We start from the raw sequence: 24,103 nt of genomic DNA, 5'->3' as shown, positions 1-24,103 counted from the left end.
AAGAGCAGCACCTCATATTTCGCCTGGGCAGTTTGCAGCCCAGCGGTATGAACATCGACTTCTCCAACTTTAGATAGTTCCTCTGTCCCTCCCTTCCCCTCCCCCTTCCCAGATCTCCCTCTATCTTCCTGTCTCCACCTATATCCTTCCTTTGTCCCGGCCCCTGACATCAGTCTGAAGAAGGGTCTCGACCCGAAACGTCACCCATTCCTTCTCTCCTGAGATGCTGCCTGACCTGCTGAGTTACTCCAGCACTTTGTGAATAAATACCTTTGATTTGTACCAGCATCTTCTTATATATCTCTCCCTCTCTCCTCCCCCCCCCCCCCCCCCCCCCCCCCAGATGCGGTGAAGCAGAGCGGCGGGGCGGGTACTGGTTCACTGCCGCGCCGGCATCTCCAGATCGGCCACCATCTGCCTGGCTTACCTGATGTGCAGCCAACGCCTGAGGCTGGAGGAAGCCTTCGACTTCGTCAAGCAGCGGCGTAGCGTCATCTCCCCCAACTTCAGCTTCATGGGGCAGTTGCTGCAGTTTGAGACAGAGGTTCTGTGCCGCTAGAGCGGGGATGGAGGGGGGCCAGAGGCGGCCGGCGCCACGGGTTGGCACATCCCAGAGTTGGTGGAGACGCAGAGTAACAGTAACGTTGGAATCTGGCACCGCTCGGTCCACAAGCAGGGCCCACACACAGTAAGCCATTTGGGACTGAGATGAGGAAAAACCTTTCCACCCAGAGAGTAGTGAATCTGTGGAATTCTCTGCCACAGAGGGCAATGGAGGCCAATTCACTGGATGTTTTCAAGAGAGAGCTAGATAGAGCTCTTAGGGCTAACGGAGTCAGGGGGTATGGGGTAAAAGCAGGAATGGGGTACTGATTGAGAATGATCAGCCATGATCATATTGAATGGTGGTGCTGGCTCGAAGGGCCGAATGGCCTCCTCCTGCACCTATTTTTCGATGTTTCTCTGATCCACAATCGTAGGTTAGGTGTCGGGGGTTATGGGGAGAAGGCAGGAGAATGGGGTAAGGAGGGAGAGATAGATCAGCCATGATTGAATGGCGGACTAGGCTCGACGGGCCGAATGGCCTAATTCTGCTCCTGTAACTTGTGAGCACTGGGAGTTCCTCCCGACCAGTTGTCTGCGCGCCCTGCAAAAAAACACAATGTGCAACTTAATTCTCCGTTCCCTGGGAACTCTACCTGTGAATATCATCCTTGCAAAGGAAAGTACTTTATATATTTTAATACCTGTTCAGTAAAAAATTCAAGTTTCACTAATAAGTATTACTGCCATTTATTTATTACATTGAAAAATAAAATATTTGGAAAATACTCATTTGCAGCTTCTCTTATTTCTGAATGGGGCAATGTGTATTGGGGCAATGTATCCCAGTGTATGGGGATTTCTGAATGGGCCAATGTATTTCTGAATGGGGCAATGTATTACTGAATGGGGCAATGTATTTCTGAATGGGGCAATGTATTTCTGAATGGGGCACGGTATTTCTGAATGGGGCAATGTGTCTCCTCGAACTACAGAGACTTGCTGGTCTGTCGATTAGAACTAGTGTACAGATGATTGCTAGTCGTCACGGACTCAGTGGGCTGAAGGGCCTGTCTCCATGTTGTATCTCTAAACTAAAAACACTGTAGGAACAAAGACCTGCAGATGCTGGTTTATCCCAGAGATAAACGCAAAGTGCTGGAGTAACTCAGTGGGTCAGGCAGCATCTCTGGAGAAAAGGAGTGGGTGAGGTTTCAGGTCAGGTCGTTGACCTGAAACACTTGAGTCTGTTCCATGCTTCACTTTGTGCCTTGCAGCGGCCCGTCAACCACTGTCTTGCTCGAGGGCAGCACAGTGTCACAGCTGGTAGAGCCACTGCCTCACAGCGGCTGAAATCCCAGATAGATCCTGACCTTGGGTGCTGTTCGTGTAGACTTTGCCGTTTTCCCCGTGACCGCGTGCGCTTCCTCCGGAGGTGCTCCATTTTCGCCCCACATACAAAAGACGTGTGGGTTTGCCGGTTAATTTACCCTCCGTAAATTGTGTAGGGAGTGGTTGTGAAAAGGGGATAACGTAGAACTAGTGTGAACGGGCGATCGCTGGTCGGCGTGGACGTGGTGGGCCAAAGGGCCTGTTTCCATGCACAGCTCCTAGACTGTGGAACAGCATCCCTCTCCCCATCAGAACTGCCCCCTCCATCGACTCCTTTAAGTCCAGGCTCAAAACCTATTTCTACTCCCTAGCATTTGAGGCTCATTGAGGAGGCGCTGTGAACTGTTTTGTATGTGCTGTTATGTTTGCGTGCTACTGTATGTTTCATTTTTTCTTTAGTACCTAATCAGATGGTCAACGTGGGCTGTTTTTAAATGTGCTATACAAATAAAATTGACTTGACTTGAATTGACTTGAGTATCTTTCAATCCATCAATTGAGATTTTTCTGAATTGGGTAGGGTGGAGTTCATGAGTTGAGTTGGGGAGGGTTCCACTGACTCCATCTACACCTCGCGCTGCTTCGGCAAGGCCAGCAGCATAATCAAGGACCAGTCTCACCCCCAGCCATTCCCACTTCCCCCCTCTCCCATCGGGGCAAGAGGTACAGAAGTGTGAAAACGCACACCTCCAGATTCAGGGGCAGTTTCTTCCCGGCTGTTATCAGGCAACTGAACTGTCCTCTCACCAAGTAAAGATCGGTCCTGACCTCCCATCTACCTCATTGGAGACCCTCGGACCATCATTAATTGGTTTACTGGACTTTATCATGCACTAAACGTTATTCCCTTCTTCCTGTATCTACATGGTGGATGGTTCAATTGTAATCATGTGCAGTCTTTCCGTTGACTGAATAACACACAACACAAAGTTATTTCACTGTAGTTTGGAAGGCAAGCAAGTGTAGTTGAGCAGCTCATTGTGTGGAGACTGGCTCCCCCAGGTGGCACAGAACGTGTTTACACCCTGCAGACATAAATGGAAAATGGTGCATCTTTATAAGACTTTGAGTAGGTTGCATTTGGAATATTGCCTGCAGTTCTGGTTGCCCCCATGACAGGAAGGAATGTGTAGGCTTTGGAAAGAGTGCAGAAGTTGACAAGAATGGTGTGCAGGAAGGAACTGCAGATGCTGGAGATGCTGGCATCTGTGGAAAGAAGGAATGGGTGACGTTTCGGGTCGAGACCCTTCTTCAGACTGAGAGTCACGGGAGATGGGGGGGTCAAGGAAAGAGCGTTCACATCGCGCTCGTGTTTCCACCAATCTTTCCACCACCACACACAAGAAGCACTAGACGCCATTGTATGCAGATGCCGAGAAGTGTGTTCATCTCTGGCGGAACAATTTCTAATCTTGTGATGTGGACTCGAGAAGGAGAGGGAGACAGAGATATGGAAGGGCGAGGTGTGAAAACAACAGATCAAAGCAGACGATGGAAAGGAAATGTAGACTGGTTCATTGTTGGCTGAGGGGAAGGTGACGAGGAGGTATATCACCAGGGGGCGCTGCACGATGGTTACCTCGCCAACGGTCTGTCTTCATCCTTTTCCTTCTTTGTGTTTTTAATTTGTTGTAAAATGGATGTTTTAGTTTATCTTTAGTTGTGTATTTGTGGGGGGAACTTTTCCTATCACTTTCCTTGTCTGAGATGCGACTTTTTCTGTGTGGTAACTCTGTTGGCACTGCGGCCTAAGATCATGGAGTTGGCGGCCTCTTGTTTGGGACTTCTAGAGCTCCAAAACCGCGGAGCCTGCAGACTTTAACATCTGGGAGCGGGCGATCCCTTTGCCAGAAGTCGGCCTTTGGTACTCCAACCTGCAGGAGCTGCAGACTTTAACATCGTGGAGCTCGCGGTCCCTGCTTAGGGACCGACTTCGGGGACTCCAAGCCGCAGGAGTTTCGACCGTCCCGACGTGGGAGCTCAATCACTGGCTGCGGACGGTTCAACTCCCCTGACCAAGGGAGGAAAGGAGGAAAGAAGATCGGACTTTATTGCCTTCCATCACAGTGGGGAATGTGGAGGAGCCGCTGTGGTGGATGTTTATGTCACATTTTTATGTGGTTGTGTGTCTTGTGGCCTTTTTGGTATGACTGGCAAACCAAATTCCTCGTATGTTGCAAAACATACTTGGCTAATAAATTACGATTATGATTATGATCAGTGACATTAATCAGGAGGACAGTGAAACTAGTCAGAGAACTAGGGAAGGGTTTAATGAGACACAAAATGCTGGAGTAACTCAGTGGGACAGGCAGCATCTGTGGAGAGAGGTTTCGGGTCGAGACCCTTCTTCAGACATCTTCTTCTTTAGACACTACATCTCCCGTGAGCCTTGAGCCCTCTGAATGGCCGTACAACGTTCACATTTACAGGTGACCTGCTGATTCTTCATTGCCAGATAGACAGTAAACATTAGGTGTAGGAGTAGGCCATTCGGCCCTTTGAGCCAGCACCACCATTCAATATGATCATGGCTGATCATCTAAAATCAGTACCCCGTTCCTGATTATTCCCCATATCCCGAGCTTCCGTTAGCCCTAAGAGCTAAATCTAACTCTCCCTTGCAAACATCCAGTGAATTGGCCTCCACTGCCTTCTGTGGCAGAGAATTCCACAGATTCACAACTCTCTGAGTAAAAATGTTTTTCCTCATCTCAGTCCTAAATGGCCTACCCCTTATTCTTAAACTGTGGCCCCTGGTTCTGGACTCCCCCAACGTCAGGAACATGTTTCCTGCATCTAGCTTGTCCAATCCCTTAAGAATTTTATATGTTTCCATAAGATCCGTTCTCATTCTTCTAAATTCCAGCGAATACAAGCCCAATCGACCCAGTCGACCCAGTCTTTCATCAAACGTCAGTCCCACCATCCCGTGAACCTACGCTGCACTCCATCAATAGCAATAATGTTCTTCCTCAAATTAGGAGACCAAAACTGCACACAGTACTCCAGGTGCGGTCTCACCAGGGCCATGTACAACTGCAGTAGGACCTCCTTGCTCCGAAACTCTTGCTAATGGTTTAGATTAATGCATTAGATTCTGTACTTGCAGCAGCGAGTATCTCTGGGCAGCCGGTCCTTGCCTGGGGCCGGGGCGCTGTGGGGAGGGGAGGGGGATTCAGGGACGGACCCGGACTCGTTACTACATAAACTATCTTTGCAATTGGGAAACCATTTGGCAAATGGGGTTTTAATTACACCATATGCTTTTCCATGAGAGTTACTCATAAAGTCAAGCCGACTACATCATCAACTCGCTAAATTTCAATAGACTTTGCTACCAATATTCCCTTTACCCGAGGACGAGAAGGGAATGGGATATGTTACCACCCAACAGACGTGCCGCTCCTGATGTTGAGTCATTTAAAAAGGGGATTGAGCAACTAGATCTCCTCAACTTGGTCAAAAAGGCTCACTTCAAAATGTAATCACTCACTCTACCCACTCCGACCTGCGCGGGGTAACCACTTATGGGGTGTTTGCGCGGTAATCAACCAGAACCAGGAGCAGACCTGAACCAGAACCAGAGTCAGAACCAGAGTCAGAACCAGAGTCAGAACCAGAGTCAGATCCAGAGTCAGAACCAGAGTCAGATCCAGAGTCAGAACCAGAGTCAGAACCAGAACCAGAGTCAGATCCAGAGTCAGGACCATAATCAGAGTCAGATCCAGAACCAGATCCAGAACCAGTGGGACCTCTTTATCCTGAACTCTTGCTGTGATTACAGATACATTGGATCATGTACTTGCAGCAGTGACGTGTGTGTGTGTGTGACGTGTGTGTGTGTGTGACGTGTGTGTGTGTGTGACGTGTGTGTGTGTATGCGGGCAGTGTGTCCGTGCCTGCGGCCGGTCCGCGCCGGGGGAGGGGGTTGAGGGACGGACCCGGACCCGGACCATTGGCGGAGGGAGCCGTCGGTCAGCGGTGTTTCCGGTTCCGGGGGTGGGGGGCGACGGGGATGCGGCGGGTCACGCTGTTCGTCAACGGCGGCGCGCGGCCCGGCAAGGTGGGCCCGTAACGCGGGGGTATGGGTGCGCAACGCGGGGATGGTGTCCGTAACGCGGGGGTGGGGGCCGTAACGCGGGGGTGGGGGTGCGTAACGCGGGGGTAGTGTCCGTAACGCGGGGGTAGGGTGCGTAAAGCGGGGGTGGGGGTGCGTAACGCGGGGGTAGGGTCCGTAACGCGGGGGTGGGGGTGCGTAACGCGGGGGTGGGGGTCCGTAACGCGGGGGTAGGGTGCGTAACGCGGGGGTGGGGGTGCATAACGCGGGGATGGGGGCCGTAACGCGGGGGTAGGGTGTCCGTAACGCGGGGGTGGGGGTGCGTAACGCGGGGATGGGGGCCGTAACGCGGGGGTAGGGTCCGTAACGCGGGGGCCCTGGGGTTACGTAACGCGGGGGTGGGGGGGTGGGTTTGTCTGCAGAAGACACAGAGTGCTGGAGTAACTCAGTGGGTCCTGTTGCTGGCAGCATCTGTGGAGAAGGAATGGGTTTGTCTGCCATCCAGTGTTGGTCTGCCTCCCGGGGGTGCGGGTTCCCTCTCCCCTCTCCCCTCTCCCCACACCCCACACCCCCCTCCGACTAGTTTCACTGACCTCATTAAATATCACTGATTGTCTGCCTCGTCGTCACCTTTCCCTCAGCTAACGATGAACCATTCTACATTTCCTTAGCAACATCCCCATTGATCTGTCCTTTTCACACCTCGCCCTTCCTTATCTCTGTGTCTCCCACTCCCCTTACTCTCAGTCTAAAGAAGGGTCTCGACCTAAAACGTCACCTATCCATGTTCTCCACAGATGCTGCCTGACCCGCTGAGTTACTCCAGCACTCTGTGAAACGTCACCTATCCATGTTCCCCACAGATGCTGCCTGACCCGCTGAGTTACTCCAGCACTCTGTGTTCTGTGCAGACGATCCTTTGGGTAACTTTCCGCCCTCCGGCTGTTACTGAGAAGCTGATCTGCATTGTGCGCTGCACTGCACTCTGCCTGCCTTTCAGTGGTGACCACACCTTGTCTGTTCTGCGCTCTCTGCAATGAGCTCCAGGGTGTGGGGGTAGTGCAGGTTCTTTGTCTCTTGCTGCAGCTTCACGGCCAGAGGGCGGCGTTGGATCACAACCTCTGTGCGGCATTCGAGTGCCTCCTGTTGCTGGCAGCATCAGCGGCCCTCCCTCAGTGGGAACGGTGTGGGTTTGGAACGCAGCTTGCTGCCGACACAGCAGCTCCATTGTTCACGCTCAAGTGCCTTCGGGACCCACGGGAGAACTCTCAAGCCAACTCTTGCCAACTCTTCCCTCCTCCTGTTTTGTGTTGCAGGTTGTTGCTGTGTATGGAGCTCTGTCCGATCTGCTGTCTGTTGCCAGCAGCAAGCTGTGCATCAAGGCAGCCCACCTCTACAATGGCAAGGGCGGTCTTATAGACGACATTGCACTCATCAGGTGAACCTAAACATCATTGTGTCCAAACAGAATCCTCTTCCACCCCCCCCCCCCCCCCCACCCTTACCCAGTTCCTTTCCACCTCCTCCATCCACCTACTCACCCACGCCAGCTTACTCACCCTCTCCCCCTTCCCCACCTTTACTACACGTCCTCCACTTATCACCTCCAGCCTCAGTTACTCCCCGTCCTTCGCTGCCTCCTCCCTCCCTAAACAAGGGCATTTGGCCCTCTAAACCTTTCCAGTCTATGTACCCGTCCAAATGGCTTTTAAATGTTGTAGTATCTGCTACAACTACCTCCTCTGCCAGTTTGTTCCGTATACCCACCAACCTCTGTGAGGAAACGTTGCCCTTCAGATTCCTAGTAAATCCTATTAAATCTTTCCCCTCTCACCCTGAAACTATGTCCTCTGGTTCCCGATTCCCCTACTTTACCTATTCTCCTATGACGTATAGCGGTATGGTCTTTTTTCACAAAATGCTGGAGTAACTCAGCAGGTCAGGCAGCATCTCAGGAGAGAAGGAATGGGTGACGTATCGGGTCGAGAGCTTTCTTCAGACTGAAGAATGGTCTCGACCCGAAACGTCACCCATTCCTTCTCTCCTGAGATGCTTCCTGACCTGCTGAGTTACTCCAGCATTTTGTGAATAAATACCTTTGATTTGTACCAGCATCTGCAGTTATTTTCTTATAATACGCGGTATGGTCTTTGGATGGACGTACGTTTGCCTTTAAAAAACATTATCCAGGCAATGTGAAAGGTACTAAATTAATAAAGTTTCTTGTTTGGTAAAGGGAGGACCTCCTTTTGAATGATTTGACTAATTTCTATCCAAATTTAGTTTAGAAATACAGTGTGGTAACAGACCCTTTGGCCCACCAAGTCTGCACTAGTTCTAAACTACACTCTCGAGGCAATTTACTAAAGTCAATTAACTGACAAACCTGCACGTCTTTGGAGTGTGGGGGGAAAGCGGAGCACCCGGAGATAAACCCACGCAGGTCACGGGGAGAATGTACAACCTCCGTACAGACAGCGCCCGTAGTCGGGATGGAACCCGGGTTTCTGGCGCTGTGAGGCAGCAGCTCTACCCGCTGTGCCGCCCATTGTGATTGATGTGGAAGACCAGGGCCACACGGTCAAGGTCTTGGCCCAAGGTTGAAGGCAAGCTGAGTTATTAAATGACGTGCGTTGCTGTGCTGGTAATCTATTTATTTCTCCTTTTTGATCAGAGACGACGATGTACTGTATGTGTCTGAGGGGGAGCCCTTTATGGGTGAGTGAATCTGTGCAGTGAAGAGCATGTTGTTGCTGAAGGGCCCCGATCACCGATCTATGTTCTCCACAGATACTGCCTGACCCGCTGAGTTACTCCAGCACTCTGTGAAACGTCACCTATCCATGTTCTCCACAGATGCTGCCTGACCCGCTGAGTTACTCCAGCACTCTGAAACGTCACCTATCCATGTTCTCCACAGATGCTGCCTGACCCGCTGAGTTACTCCAGCACTCTGTGAAACGTCACCCATCCATGTTCTCCACAGATGCTGCCTGACCCGCTGAGTTACTCCAGCACTCTGTGAAACGTCACCCATCCATGTTCTCCACAGATGCTGCCTGATCCACTGAGTTACTCCAGCACTCTGTGAAACGTCACCTATCCATGTTCTCCACAGATGCTCCCTGTGTCTATCGCTGGTCACTATGACAGGCGTATCGTGGACATTTAATTTGTTTATCTGGGGGTGTGTTTATTGCCGATCTCTCGGTACCTTGGTGTCCACCTTGGCCACCCTTTTTATGTTGTTTCTATCCCGTGGCAGATCCCGAAGCAGACGAGAAGGGGATTGAGGACAAGTCAGCGATGTGTACGGACTGGATAACGCTAAACGTTGGTGGGCAGTACTTCACCACGACACGGTAAGTAAGGCAGGCTGGGGTGCTCGGGCTCGGGCGTGTGTGTGTGGGGGTGCTCGGGCTCGGGCGTGTGTGTGTGGGGGTGCTCGGGCTCGGGCGTGTGTGTGTGTGTGTGGGGGTGCTCGGGCTCGGGCGTGTGTGTGTGGGGGTGCTCGGGCGTGTGTGTGTGGGGGTGCTCGGGCGTGTGTGTGTGGGGGTGCTCGGGCTCGGGCTCGGACGTGTGTGTGTGGGGGTGCTCGGGCTCGGGCGTGTGTGTGTGGGGGTGCTCGGGCTCGGGCGTGTGTGTGTGTGTGTGGGGGTGCTCGGGCTCGGGCGTGTGTGTGTGGGGGTGCTCGGGCGTGTGTGTGTGTGTGTGGGGGTGCTCGGGCTCGGGCGTGTGTGTGGGGGTGCTCGGGCGTGTGTGTGTGTGTGTGTGGGGGTGCTCGGGCGTGTGTGTGTGTGTGGGGGTGCTCGGGCTCGGGCGTGTGTGTGGGGGTGCTCGGGCTCGGGCGTGTGTGTGGGGGTGCTCGGGCTCGGGCGTGTGTGTGGGGGTGCTCGGGCGTGTGTGTGTGGGGGTGCTCGGGCTCGGGCGTGTGTGTGGGGGTGCTCGGGCTCGGGCGTGTGTGTGGGGGTGCTCGGGCGTGCGTGTGTGGGGGTGTGGGGGTGCTCGGGCTCGGGCGTGTGTGTGTGTGTGTGTGGGGGTGCTCGGGCGTGTGTGTGTGTGTGTGGGGGTGCTCGGGCGTGTGTGTGTGGGCGTGTGTGTGTGGGCGTGTGTGTGTGTGGGCGTGTGTGTGTGTGGGCGTGTGTGTGTGGGCGTGTGTGTGTGTGGGCGTGTGTGTGTGTGGGCGTGTGTGTGTGTGTGGGGGTGCTCGGGCGTGTGTGTGTGTGGGCGTGTGTGTGTGTGGGCGTGTGTGTGTGTGGGCGTGTGTGTGTGTGTGTGGGGGTGCTCGGGCGTGTGTGTGTGTGTGGGGGTGCTCGGGCGTGCGTGTGTGTGTGTGTCCGGTGTTGGTGCTGCCTCTGCATCTGCTGCTGAGGTTTCTGCTGTTTCTCGACCGCTCCAACGAATGCCTGTTGCTCATCCAAATGTCATTGAAGCCTGATGATCAATCAGACTTAAAATATCTGCAACAGTCAGTGATTGTTTATTCCGCTGTGAAACCGCCTTAATGTAAAGACTTGTACAAAACTTCTCTTGTTTTTCCACACTGTATCTCCAAACCAAAAGTAGACATGCAACCTGTGTTTGCTTTGGAAACCCTCTGTGGTGTAATGGTCAAGCGTTCCCCTGTGCTGACAGCATAACATGAAGCATTGCAGGGGCGGCTTCACTCTGTCCACTCTCTGTAGCTGGTCTCTGGGACGCAGTGTGCAGTGTACGCGACACTGAGCCCAGTCCTGGGGAGAGTTGCTCCTTTGTCTCTCTGCTTCAGTGGCGTTCATTTGAATAGTTTTCTCTCCCAAAGACTAAAAAGTAGGTTTGTTCGCTCAAGTCATAAGGTCATAAATGATAGGAGCAGAATTAGGCCATTCGGCCCATCAAGTCTGCTCCTCCATTCAATCATGGCTGATCTATCTCTCCCTCCTAGCCCCATTGTCCTGCCTTCTCCCCGTAACCCCTGACACCCGCACTGATCAAGCACCTATCTGCCTGCCTCTGCCTGAAACCATGTCGCACCGTGACGTTCACTCCCTTGTCGCCCACAGGAGCACTTTAGTGAACAAGGAGCCAGAGAGCATGCTGGCCCACATGTTCCGTGACAAAAGTGAGTATCCCCGCTGCCCTTCAGGAGGGGAGGGACGTGGTGGGGATGGCTGCCGCTGGGTGGGGTAGAACCTGGGCTGCCCGTAGCAGGAGGCTGTGTCTGGCATTGCCAGCTCCCTGTGGCCAGCTGGTGCTGGCTGTGGCCTACTTGTGCTGGCTATGGCCAGCTGGTGCTGGCTGCTTGTGCTGGCTGTGGCCTGCTGGTGCTGGCTGTGGCCTGCTGGTGCTGGCTGCTTGTGCTGGCTGTGGCCTGCTTGTGCTGGCTGCTCATGCTGGCTGTGGCCAGCTTGTACTGGCTGCTTGTTGACCCTAGACTGTTGTAGGGGCTGCTGAGATGTGGTGAACCAGGAGGGCCTCTGTGGCTGTGCAGGAATGTAACGCCCGCCTGGGGAAGGTGATGTAGATGATGGCGGTAATCATGCCTCCCTCACTTCAGATCATTGGTGGAAACATCTCTCTCAGAGTTTGTGGCAGAGAGCGGAGTGTGAGAGGCCCATATACATTCACTGCAAAAGAAGTGTGGGGAGTGATAGGATTGCTCTGCGTTGGCATAGATGGATGGGCTGAGTGGCCACCCATGTTGTAGGAACACATGGGGCGGTGCAGCGGTAGAGTTGCTGCCTCACAGCGCCAGAGGCCCGGGTTCGATCCCGACTACAGGGGCCGTCTGTACGGAGTCTACGTTCTCCCTGTGACCTGCGTGGGTTTTCTCCGGGTGCTCCGGATTCCTCCCACACTCCAAAGACGTGCAGGTTTGCAGGTTAATTGTCTTCTGTAAGTTGTAACCTAGTGAGTAGGTTAGTGCTAGAGTATGGGGTGATTGTTGGTTGGCACGGACTCAGTGGGCCGAAGGGCCTGTTTCCATGCTGTATCTAATCTAAACGATACTAACACAGTGAGCCCAGAAATCAGAATGACCAAGAAGTGCATGCAGTGCAAACATTGCTGGTGAGCTGAACTTTCCCCTCTTCCTCCTGTCCCACGTCCCCTCTCCTGGAGTAGGTGCCTGGGGTAATAAGAAGGATCACCGGGGAGGATTCCTCATCGACCGGAGCCCAGAGTACTTCATGCCCATCCTCAACTACCTGCGGCACGGCCAGCTCATCGTCAACAAAGGCCTCAACTTACTGGGTAGGTTCCGCACCACATCCCCCCTGGCCACTGCCGTCTGAGAGTCAGTGCACGGCACCTTATTGTATTTATCACATGTACCGAGGTACAGTGAAAGTCACTGGGCCTACCGAGCGAGGGGCCTGCCGGGGAGGGATATACCGGGCAGGGGGCCGACAGGGCGGGTGGCCGACAGGGTGGGGGGCCTACTGGGCGAGGGGCCAACAGGACGGGGGGCCGACAGGGCGGGGGGCCGACAGGGCGAGGGGCCGACAGGGCGGGGGGCCGACAGGACGGGGGGCCGACAGGGCGGGGGGCCGACAGGGCGGGGGGCCGACAGGGCGGGGGGCCTACTGGGGAGGGGCCGACAGGGCGGGGGGCCGACAGCGCGGGGGGCCGACAGGGCGGGGGGCCGACAGGGCGAGGGGCCGACAGGGCGGGGGGCCTACTGGGGAGGGGCCGACAGCGCGGGGGGCCGACAGGGCGGGGGGCCGACAGGGCGAGGCGGTACTGGGGAGGGGCCGACTGGGGAGGGGCCGACTGGGGGAGGGGCCGACTGGGCGAGGGGCCGACTGGGCGAGGGGCCGACTGGGGGAGGGGCCGACTGGGGAGGGGCCGACTGGGGGAGGGGCCGACAGGGTGAGGGGCAAGTGTGGGCAAGTTGGGCTAAAGGGTCTGTTTCCACACTGTATCACTCTATGACTCTACAGCTCTTCTGTTATTCAATATCAGAGCTGATCCTCTGGCTTTCCATACTTCTAACCAACATCATTGCTTCCCTTGGTCCAAAAGCCTATTTAACATGTGTTGGAAGGAACTGCAGAAGCTGGTTTAAACCGGAGATAGACACAAAATGCCCTCTCTACCATCGCTCGTTGCTGCCCTCCTGCTTCCTGCAAGTGTTGCCGAGCTTCGGCCCCACGATATCACTGGCCCTGAGATAGACACAGAGTACTGGAGTAACTCAGCGGGTCAGGCAGCATCTGTGGAGAGAAGGAATGGGTGACGTTTTGGGTCGAGACCATATCACCTTTGTAGAATATAAAAGAATTATAATAGAATTATAGATAATTATAGATAATCAGACTGAGTACAGACCAGACTGAGACCAGACTGAGGGCTGGACCAGCTCCAAGGTTTGCTGAAGCATCTGCTGCTGAAACTAATGCAAACACACCTCCACTCTTCCAGGGGTCCTTGAGGAGGCAAAGTTCTTCGGCATAGACTCTCTCATCGAGCAGTTGGAACAATTAATTAAGGTAATGATTCAACTAAATGTTTTTGATCTTCACTGTAATTAACATCTCCAGTTTCTGTTGGTCATTGGACCCAGGGTTCAGGACCTTGTCCTCACCTCCCACTACAAGTACCTTGATGTGTATTCCTGGGAGCTGCAGGGACCACGCTGGTGCCCTTGTGAGCATGTGTGTGTCTGCATTCTGTGAACATGCGTGTGTGCACCATGCTAACCTGGTGTTGTACGTATGAGCCTGGCTTACTTGGTAAGCCTGTGAGCACACGTGTGCAAGAAAGTCCATTGGGATTGGTGCACGTATGTATGCTGTGTGTGCATGCTCATTAGCGCTTGTGTGTGTGTGTGTGTCAGTCTGTCACTGTGTGTGTCTCCGTCACTGTGTGTCTGTGTCACTGTGTGCGTGTGTCATGGTGTGTCACTGTGTGTGTGTTACTGTGTGTGTGTCACTGTGTGTGTCACTCTGTGTGTGTGTGTGTGTCACTCTGTGTGTGTGTGTGTCACTCTGTGTGTGTGTGTGTCACTGCGTGTTACTGTGTGTGTGTGTTTGTGTGTGTCACTGTGTGTGTGTTTGTGTGTGTCACTGTGTGTGTGTGTGTGTGTCACTGTGTGTGTGTGTGTCACTGTGTGTGTGTGTGAGTGCTTGTGCACATATTGCTGAGCTTGCTGTCAGTGTGTCCACTTGCTCTCCTGTGCATCCACACAAACCCCTGTGCCGTGATGAATGCGTTGGCTTTGCCGGTACTGAGACTAATTCATTGACGTGTGACCCCAGGAATGGTGTTGAAGGAAGCGCTGGCCCTGGTGGTCTGGACAGGGTGAGACGCAGGTTCCAACGAGAAGCTTTCTCCTAAAGCCGAGCACAGTTTGCAGATACAGCATGAGAACGGCAGTGAGGCTGTCCATCGTCTGGCACTGGGCACTGTACTGACCAGACAGCCCACAGTAAACCACCACAACCTGATCACAAGGAAGACCAGCACCAAAACAGTAGTGTTGTGGCATGAAGGACTGTCATATGTTGAAAGACTGGCGCGATTAGGCTTGTATACACTGGAATTTAGAAGGATGAGAGGAGATCTTATCGAAACGTATGATTATTAAGGGGTTGGACACGTTAGAGGAAGGAAACATGTTCCCAATGTTGGGGTAGTCCAGAACCAGGGGCCACAGTTTAAGCATAAGGGGTAGGCCATTTAGAACTGAGATGAGGAAAAACTTTTTCAGTCAGAGAGTTGTGAATCTGTGGAATTCTCTGCCTCAGAAGGCAGTGGAGGACAATTCTCTGAATGCATTCAAGAGAGAGCTGGATAGAGCTCTTAAGGATAGCGGAGTCAGGGGGTATGGGGAGAAGACAGGAACGGGGTACTGATTGAGAATGATCAGCCATGATCACATTGAATGGCGGTGCTGGCTCGAATGCCTAGTCTATTGTCTATTGAATTGTAATTTTATTACCTCTTCCTTTTAGAACTCGTTGCCAGCTGAAGACCACTCTCCCATCTCCCGGAAAGAATTTGTCCGATTTCTATTAGCAACGCCAACCAAGTCGGAACTGCGATGTCAGGTGATTGTGGAGAGGAGGTTTCTCTACACTGTGCTGCATGCTCATCATACACCCATCAGCCAAAACATTATGACCACCTGCCTAATATGCTGTTGGTCCTCCATGTGCAGCCCCATATGCAGCAGGGTGCGATGCACTGTGTATTGTGACACATTCCTCCCGTGACCACCATTAAAACTTTCTGTGACTTGTGCCACAGTCGACCTTCTGTCGGTTCGGACCAGACAGGATTGCCTTCGTTGCCCTCGGGCATCGATGAGCCTTGGGCGCCCATCACCCTGTCTGTCGCCGGTTTGTGTTTTGTCCCTCCTCGGACCACTGTCAGTCGGTACTCACCACTGCTGACCGGGAGCACCCCACAAGCCTTGCCGTTTCAGAGATGCTCTGACCCAGTCGTCTGGCCATAACAATTTGGCCCTTGTCAAAGTCGCTCAGGTCTTTACTCCTGCCCATTTCTCCTGCATCGAACACATTAACTTCAAGAACTGACTGTTCACTTGCTGCCTAATATATCCCACCCCTTGACAGGTGCTATTGTAACAAGATAATCAATGTTATTCACTTTGCCTGTCAGTGGTCATATTGTTTTGGCTGATCGGTGTATGTTAACCAACTCATTCCTGGGATCATCCTTGTAAACAACTCTGGACCCTCCCGGCCCCAGATCAGCACATCCTTCCTCAGATATGGAGCCCAGGGGGAGAACGTGCAAACTCCGCACAGACAGCACCCGTAGTCAGCATCGAACCCGGGTCTCTGGCGCTGTGAGGCAGCAGCTCTACCCGCTGCGCCACAGTGTCGGGCCTGGTTGTACGTCTAACTAGGTTGATCAGGTAGCTTGTTCAAACGTGCAACCAGTGTTAAACCAGATAATTGGTGCCGGTGGGGGTTGGAGCTGGTAATGATCTATGTATAGTGTAGGAAGGAACTGCAGATGCAGGTTTAAACCGAAGATAAGCAGGGCGTGGAAGGACAACCGAGTCTGAAGCAGGGTCTCGACCCGAAACATCACCCAATCCTTCTCTCCAGAGATGCTGCCTGACCCACTGAGTTACTCCAGCACTCTGTGTCTATGGATTTGATGTGCAGTCGGGATGGCGTTGGGTAATATCTGGACCTGCTGTGGGAGTGGGGAGTGGGGTTTGGTTCTTCCACAGCGGGGCCTGTCCTGTGCACCACGATGTAACCTGGAATATTTTGCCCCCAAGCAGGGCCTGAACTTCCGAGGGACCGACCTGTCGCGGCTGGACCTGCGCTACATCAACTTTAAGATGGCCAACCTGAGCAACTGCAACCTCAGCCACGCCAACCTGTGCAGCTCCAATCTGGAGCGAGCGGACCTGTCTGGAGCCATCGTGGACGTAAGTGCACTGGCCCATAGTGGACACACGTGCACTGACCCATAGTGGACACACGTGCACTGACCCATAGTGGACACACGTGCACTGGCCCATAGTGGACATACGTGCACTGGCCCATAGTGGACATACGTGCACTGGCCCATAGTGGACATACGTGCACTGGCCCATAGTGGACACACGTGTACTGGCCCATAGTGGACACACGTGCACTGGCCCATAGTGGACACACGTGCACTGGCCCATAGTGGACACACGTGTACTGGCCCATAGTGGACGCACGTGCACTGCCCATAGTGGACACACGTGCACTGGCCCATAGTGGACACGCGTGCACTGGCCCATAGTGGACACGCGTGCACTGGCCCATAGTGGACATACGTGCACTGGCCCATAGTGGACACACGTGCACTGGCCCATGGACACACGTGCACTGCCCATAGTGGACACGCGTGCACTGGCCCATAGTGGACATACGTGCACTGGCCCATCCTGGACACGCGTGCACTGACGTCCCTCCCACCAGACCACACGCATGGCGTTAGACCACCTCGCACTGACCTTATCCACAGCAGTAGGGCTGGACCCACTGTGCTCGTCTCATGGCAACGTTTAACGATGACGTGTGTACACAATGCCTCCCCTCAGGACTGGGACTCCACACTGTGTGACAGGTTCATTCAGCAGCAGGCCCTTCAGCCCATTGCACCTGTGCTAGCTGTGCATTCAGCGAATTAATCTAAGTTCATCAGTACAACATTGTTCCACTTCAAATACACATTTAAATATTTCTTCAATGTGGAGCATTACCTCCACCACTGCCTTCGGCAAGACATCCTCCAGGTGATAACACATCCTCATCTCCCACTCCTCGTCCTAAACCCCTGCCCTTTGGATTTCCGCTAAGGGAGACAATTTCTTGTTATCTTGTTTCTCTCCGCCCTCTTTGTGCCTCAGTCAGAACTCCCTCAGCTTTCTCTGCTCCAAGTGAAACAGCCCCAGCTCCCCCAACCTCTCTCAGAACTAACACAGTCCAAGCCAATCCACCCAGCCCCTCTCAGAACTAACACAGTCCAAACCAATCCACCCAACCTCTCTCAAAACTAACACAGTCCAAGCCAATCCACCCAGCCCCTCTCAGAACTAACACAGTCCAAACCAATCCACCCAACCCCTCTCAGAACTAACACAGTCCAAGCCAATCCACCCAACCCCTCTCAGAACTAACACAGTCCAAGCCAATCCACCCAACCCCTCTCAGAACTAACACAGTCCAAACCAATCCACCCAACCTCTCTCAGAACTAACACAGTCCAAACCAATCCACCCAGCCTCTCAGAACTAACACAGTCCAAGCCAATCCACCCAGCCCCTCTCAGAACTAACACAGTCCAAGCCAATCCACCAAGCCCCTCTCAGAACTAACACAGTCCAAGCCAATCCACCCAGCCCCTCTCAGAACTAACGCAGTCCAAGCCAATCCACCAAGCCCCTCTCAGAACTAACACAGTCCAAGCCAATCCATCCAGCCTCTCTCAGAACTAACGCAGTCCAAGCCAATCCACCCAGCCCCTCTCAGAACTAACACAGTCCGCCCCAGTGAACATGATCGACCCACCAACATCTTGCACAACTGCAGCAAAATGTCCCAACTTCTATACTGTTGTGTCGGAAAATAACTGCAGATGCTGGTACAAATCGAAGGTATCACAAAATGCTGGAGTAACTCAGCGGGTCAGGCAGCGTCTCTGGAGAGAAGGAATTGGTGACGTTTATGGTCGAGAAGGGTTCCTTCTCACCCGTTCCTTCTCTCCAGAGATGCTGCCTGACCCGCTGAGTTACTCCAGCATTTTGTGATACCAACCTCTATACTGCTACCTCCATCGTTCACGTCCAAATCGTTAATGTACTCGGCAGCCAATGCTGACACTCAGTGAATGCTTCATTTAGCACTTTGACCATACAAATGATCTTGTATCTTGTGGACTATACTGGAAGTATCCTACACCCACTAGGGACACTTTTATTTACATTTACCAAGCCAATTAACCTACAAACCTGTACGTCTTTGGAGTGTGGGAGGAAACCGAAGATCTCGGAGAAAACAGGGGGAACGTACAAACTCCATACAGACAACACCCGTAGTCAGGATTGAACCTGGGTCTCCGGCGCTGCATTCGCTATAAGGCAGCAACTCTACCGCTGCACCACCGTGACCGCCCTATTATGGACTAATAGTTATGGAATAATGAGTCAGATATAGCTAACGGAATCAGGGGATACGGGGGGAAAGCAGGAACTGGTTCTGGATGATCAGCCATGATCATATTGAATGGCGTTGCTGACTCGAAGGGCCGAATGGCCTCCTCCTGCAACTCCTTGCTATGTTTGTATAATATTGACGGTCCCCAGTTGGTGCAGGCATCTGCCAGTGTAGGATGGGCGTGCAGCAGAGATGGGCACTGTTGATTTGCCGTGTTCTGTTGTGTCAGGGTGCCAACCTCCAGGGGGTGAAGATGCTGTGCTCCAATGCAGAGGGAGCCTCGCTGAAAGGATGCAATTTTGAGGATCCTTCTGGCCTCAAGGCTAATTTGGAAGGTGAGTTCAAACGTCTGACAACCTCTGAAAGGGTATTGTTTGTGGGATTGAATCAACTCCCTTGTTATAAACATTGAGAGGTTAGTACGCATGGTTATCCTGAGCATTCACTGTTAGTATTCACTGGAGTTTAGAAGGATGAGAGGGGATCTTATAGAGACGTATAAAATTATAAAAGGATTGGACATGCTAGATGCAGGAAACATGTTCCCAATGTTGGGGGAGTCCAGAACCAGAGGCCACAGTCTAAGAATAAAGGGGAGGCTATTTAAAACTGAGGTGAGAAAAAACTTTTTCACCCAGAGAGTTGTGAATGTGTGGGATTCTCTGCCACAGAGGGCAGTGGAGGCCAATTCACTGGGTGAATTTAAAAGAGAGTTAGATAGAGCTCTAGGGGCTAGTGGAATCAAGGGATATGGGGGGAAGGCAGGCACAGGTTACTGATTGTGGATGATCACAATGAATGGTGATGCTGGCTCGAAGGGCCAAATGGCCGCCTGCACCTATTTTATACGTTTCTATGAGCCTTTTCCTCAGTACGGAAAATATCAAATGGCAGGGGCATAAAGATGATGGGTAAAGTGGGGGGGGGGGGGCGTGAAGAACAAGAGAGGACCTGACGTGGGGGGGGGGGGCACCGTGAGGGACAACAAAGGGGGGCCCGGTGTGGGGGGGTGGAGGGGGCACTCTAGTTTTCGAGCCTCTGCTTGGGGGATAAGCCAGCGTATGTTCGTTTGTTTGTTTGTTTGTTCCGGTGAAGGAGCTGTGCACACGGCAGCCGCCCAACAGTCGCTTGTCTTTTTCTTTTTTTGCTTTGAATTTAATTTTAATTTGAAGTTTTGGTCTACCTTGTTGCGTACTGTGACTGTCGGCAGACCAATTTCCCTCTGGGGATGAGTAAAGGTCTATGGTGTGGTATTATTGGGAGGACTAACAGCGGTTGTGTCTGTGTACCAGGTGCCAACCTGAAGGGGGTGGACATGGAGGGAAGCCAGATGACTGGCATCAACCTGCGAGTGGCCACACTGAAGAACGCCAAGCTGAAGAACTGCAACCTCCGGGGGGCCACGTTAGCGGGGACCGACCTAGAGGTGAGCAGAGAGAACGTCCCACCCCATGGCCTTCCATCGTTGATTACACACGCTCTCACCTCACACACCCTTCAATGGCACGTGTTAGCGCAGAAAGAATAGTGAACGGCTTGGATGGAGTGGGGGTCTCCACTGGAGAGGATGTTTCCACTAGTGGGAGAGTAGAACTAGAGGTCATAGCATCAGAATTAAAGGACGTTCTTTTAGGAAGGAGATGGGGAAAAACTTCTTTGGTCAGAGGGTGTGAATCTGTGGAATTCTTTGCCACAGAAGGTCAGGCAGCATCTGTGGAGAAAATGGATAGGTGACGTTTCACAGAGTGCTGGAGTAACTCAGCGGGTCAGGCAGCATCTCTGGGGAACATGGATAGGTGACATTTCACAGAGTGCTGGAGTAACTCAGCGGGTCAGGCAGCATCTGTGGAGAACATGGATAGGTGACATTTCACAGAGTGCTGGAGTAACTCAGCGGGTCAGGCAGCATCTCTGGGGAACATGGATAGGTGACGTTTCACAGAGTGCTGGAGTAACTCAGCGGGTCAGGCAGCATCTGTGGAGAATAAGGTGGTGATAGATAGATTCGTGATTAGTGTGGGTGCCAGAGGTTATGGGGAGAAGGCAGGAGAATGGGGTTAGGAGGGAGAGATAGATCAGCCGTGATTGAATGGCGGAGTAGACTTGATGGGCCGAATGGCCTATGTCTGCTCCTATCACTTATGACCTTAAGAAAGGGGAATAAGTTAATGCACTTTGATTAATTTTGTGCATTTCAAAATAAATTGAGAACATTTTGGAAAGTTCAGCTAGGCTTTAGCCTCCAAAGGGAATGGTTGTGGTGTGACACAGCCTGGAAACCAACCCGTTGGCCCACTATACCACACACACATCACCCCCCCGTCCCACACACACCTCACCCCCCCCGTCCCACACACACATCGCCCGCCATACCACACACATTGCCCGCTATACCACACATACGTTGCCCGCTATACTACACACACATTGCCCGCCATACCACACACGTTGCCCGCCATACCACACACATTGCCCCCTATACCACACACGTTGCCCGCCATACCACACACGTTGCCCGCCATACCACACACACTGCCCGCTATACCACACATACGTTGCCCGCTATACCACACATACACAGCCCACTACGGAATTCTCTGCCACAGAAGGCAGTGGAGGCCGATTCACTGGATGTTTTCAAGAGAGAGTTAGATTTAGCTCTTAGTGCTAATGGAATCAAGGGGTATGGGGAGAAAGCAGGAACAGGGTACTGGTTTTGGATGATCAGCCATGATCACCGTGAATGGCGGTGCTGGCTCGAAGGGCCGAATGGCCTCCTCCTGCACCTGTTGCCTATGTTTATGTCCCACTCCCACCTCACCTCACCTCACCCCGCCCCTGACACTGACACTGACTGGACCAGTTGCCAAACCATCAGCATTTCCCAACAGATTATTGGAGGCATCCTGCAGATTTTCAAAAGCTAATGGCTCATTTAAACATTGCGTAAATGTAACTACTTAATTACACCATATGACAGGCCCCAAAGGCAATCAAAATAAATCCACGATATGTTTGCTCTTTTGAGTCGATGTAGTATAGCACAGAAACAGGCCCTTCAGCCCAACTAGTACGTGCTGAGCAAGTTGGCATGGTCTCATTTTTAGTTTTGTTTATTGTACCGAAGTACAGTGCCTCGAATGCACTTGGCCCAGAGCCCTCTAAACCCTTCCTATTTAAAGCTTTTATACATAGTCATACAGCACGATAACAGGCCATTCGGCCCGCCGAGTCCATGCTGGCCCTTTACATTCCTATCAGCTTCCACCCCAGACTGCCTCTCACCTCCACATGGGATAATTTAGTGGCACATTAACCCACCAACCCACACACCTGTTGTATGTTGGAGGAAACCAGAGCAGGTAGCAACATGCAAACTCCGCGCAGACAGTCATGGGGTGGGGGATCTTGTCGACCTTCAATGTAAGGCGGAGTTTGTCCGGGATCTACAGATGAAACGTCTTGCCTGTGGAGCTGTTTGTTGACAGTGAACGCTTTGTGTTTTACAGAACTGTGACCTGTCTGGCTGTGACCTACAAGAGGCCAACCTCCGAGGCTCCAATGTCAAGGGGGCCATCTTCGAGGAGATGCTGACACCTCTGCACATGTCCCAGAGCGTGAGATAGGGGGGATGGAGGGGGGAGAGTGCTCTCCCAGCCCAGCCCAGCCCAGCCCAGCCCAGCCCAGCCCAGCCCAGCCCGCCTGCCGCTGATACATGGCTCACCCTCGCAGTGAGCGGGCCGATGCACAACCTGTTTAAAGCCTGAGTGTCGCTTCTCCCTGCCGCCTTCGTGCTTCACCAGGGAACCCTCTCTCCAACCTCCAGAGTGGACCAGAGTGAGTCTGCCAGCCCGCTACATCAGCAGCCAGCTCACGGTCTTATGTTCAACCGCAGTCTCCCAGACGCTTTGTGGAGCCAGCGTTTATGAATATGAATGGATATATTAGCTCTCGCACACTCACTCACGCACGCTCACACGCACGCACGCACACACGCACGCACTCACGCACGTGCACTCACGCACGTGCACTCACGCACACACACACACTCGCACGCACATTCACACGCACGCACACGCGCTCTCGTACACACTCACACACCAAGGCTGAGGCACATCGTGTACATGCTTGAGTCTGTTCTACCTCTTTCTGTCTAATCGATGGACAAACGGTACTTTAGAGATCAGGGTGTGTGTCAGGAAGGTGCACCGACTCCACAGCGTCCGCGACTCTCCGCCCACCACCCAACCCGTGCACAGCCTGAGCTCTTTTGCACAGTAGTTATCTGACAGTCAGCGAGACTGTGTACGGATCACAGAGAGAGAGAGATGTTCTTGCAGCAGCTTTGCTTTCTGTGTGCGGTAGGCTAAGCAAAAAATGTGATTTACTAATAAGTGGGTAAGAGTTTATTCTAGAACGGTCTCACTGTTACAGTGTGAGTGTGTTGGTGTGTTGTGAACCTGCTCCCCCTGGGTTAGTGTGTTGGTGTGTTAGTGTGTTGGTGTGTTGGTGTGTTAGTGTGTTGGTGTGTTAGTGTGTTGGTGTGTTAGTGTGTTGGTGTGTTAGTGTGTGTTGGTGTGTCGTGAGCCTGCTCCCACTGGGTTAGTGTGTTGGTGTGTTAGTGTGTGTTGGTGTGTCGTGAGCCTGCTCCCCCTGGGTTAGTGTGTTGGTGTGTTAGTGTGTTGGTGTGTTAGTGTGTTGGTGTGTTGTGAGCCTGCTCCCCCTGGGTTAGTGTGTTGGTGTGTTAGTGTGTTGGTGTGTTAGTGTGTTGGTGTGTTGTGAACCTGCTCCCCCTGGTTTAGCCACTGGTTTAATGGCCTGAACTAGACGTTGGGACCTTCATCGAGTGACTGAGAGCAGAAAAACAGGGCGCAGGTTGTGATTGATTAACTGTAGTGAGCCGGTCAAGTGTGAGATGGGGAGAGGAGAGGGGACCGACCGCCCTTACTGGGGGTACTCGTTCCCCCCGCTCCACCCTGGCCAGTGAGGGTGACCCTGGAGTTAGAGGGACCACCGGCTGCCCGCGGTCAGCTGAGCCCTGCCTGCTGAGGCAGTGTTGCCCCATCCTGGGAAGGGCAGGGGTAATGAAGGGGGGAAGGGGGAAGGGCAGGGGTAATGAAGGGGGGAAGGGCAGGGGTAATGAAGGGGGGAAGGGCAGGGGTAATGAAGGGGGGAAGGGGGAAGGGCAGGGGTAATGAAAGGGGGAAGGGCAGGGGTAATGAAGGGGGGAAGGGGGAAGGGCAGGGGTAATGAAGGGGGGAAGGGCAGGGGTAATGAAGGGGGGAAGGGCACAAGGATAGGCTCTGAACCTTTCAGCGTTGCTGACTTGGGCGTGGAGCTCTCCCTGAGCCTCCAAAGCCTCGCCCTGCTCTGGATGGGATGGGGTAGACGTTCAGCAAGTGTCCTTTCAGCACCAGGTGGTGCACCCTGGGGCTGTATTTCCGCGCCGTATCTCTCT

The 24,103-nt window shown here is 53.0% G+C and overlaps 1 protein-coding gene and 1 pseudogene across 5 annotated transcripts in view; both read left to right on the top strand.

The window, feature by feature from the left end:
- LOC144610396 (dual specificity protein phosphatase 5-like) overlaps positions 1-2,354 on the top strand; it is a 4,512-nt pseudogene extending 2,158 nt beyond the window's left edge. The window contains exon 3 of the transcript XR_013549413.1: positions 339-2,354. The product of XR_013549413.1 is annotated as a dual specificity protein phosphatase 5-like (transcript). The remainder of the gene's footprint in view (positions 1-338) is intronic.
- Positions 2,355-5,930: 3,576 nt separating this feature from the next.
- LOC144610338 (BTB/POZ domain-containing protein KCTD9) lies at positions 5,931-23,741 on the top strand. 4 transcript variants are annotated; one of them, XM_078428958.1, is made up of 12 exons: positions 5,931-6,001; positions 7,312-7,433; positions 8,670-8,713; positions 9,261-9,357; positions 11,038-11,096; positions 12,098-12,226; positions 13,397-13,464; positions 14,929-15,024; positions 16,236-16,385; positions 18,875-18,980; positions 19,938-20,071; positions 22,155-23,741. In XM_078428958.1, the coding sequence occupies exons 1-12, from the start codon at positions 5,954-5,956 to the stop codon at positions 22,269-22,271; spliced, it is 1,170 nt and encodes a 389-aa protein (XP_078285084.1). In that variant the 5' UTR covers positions 5,931-5,953; the 3' UTR covers positions 22,272-23,741. The 4 variants fall into 4 exon arrangements, with proteins under 4 accessions (XP_078285084.1, XP_078285083.1, XP_078285082.1 ...); XM_078428957.1 differs by having other exon boundaries at positions 16,233-16,385; XM_078428956.1 differs by having other exon boundaries at positions 12,095-12,226.
- The last annotated feature ends 362 nt before the right edge of the window (positions 23,742-24,103 follow it).

Source organism: Rhinoraja longicauda, chromosome 36 (genome assembly GCF_053455715.1).
Source record: "Rhinoraja longicauda isolate Sanriku21f chromosome 36, sRhiLon1.1, whole genome shotgun sequence".
In the NCBI taxonomy this organism is placed as follows: Eukaryota; Metazoa; Chordata; class Chondrichthyes; order Rajiformes; family Arhynchobatidae; genus Rhinoraja; species Rhinoraja longicauda.
The sequence above is the reverse complement of the archived record's forward strand: the minus strand, read 5'-3'. Positions and strand labels throughout refer to the sequence as shown.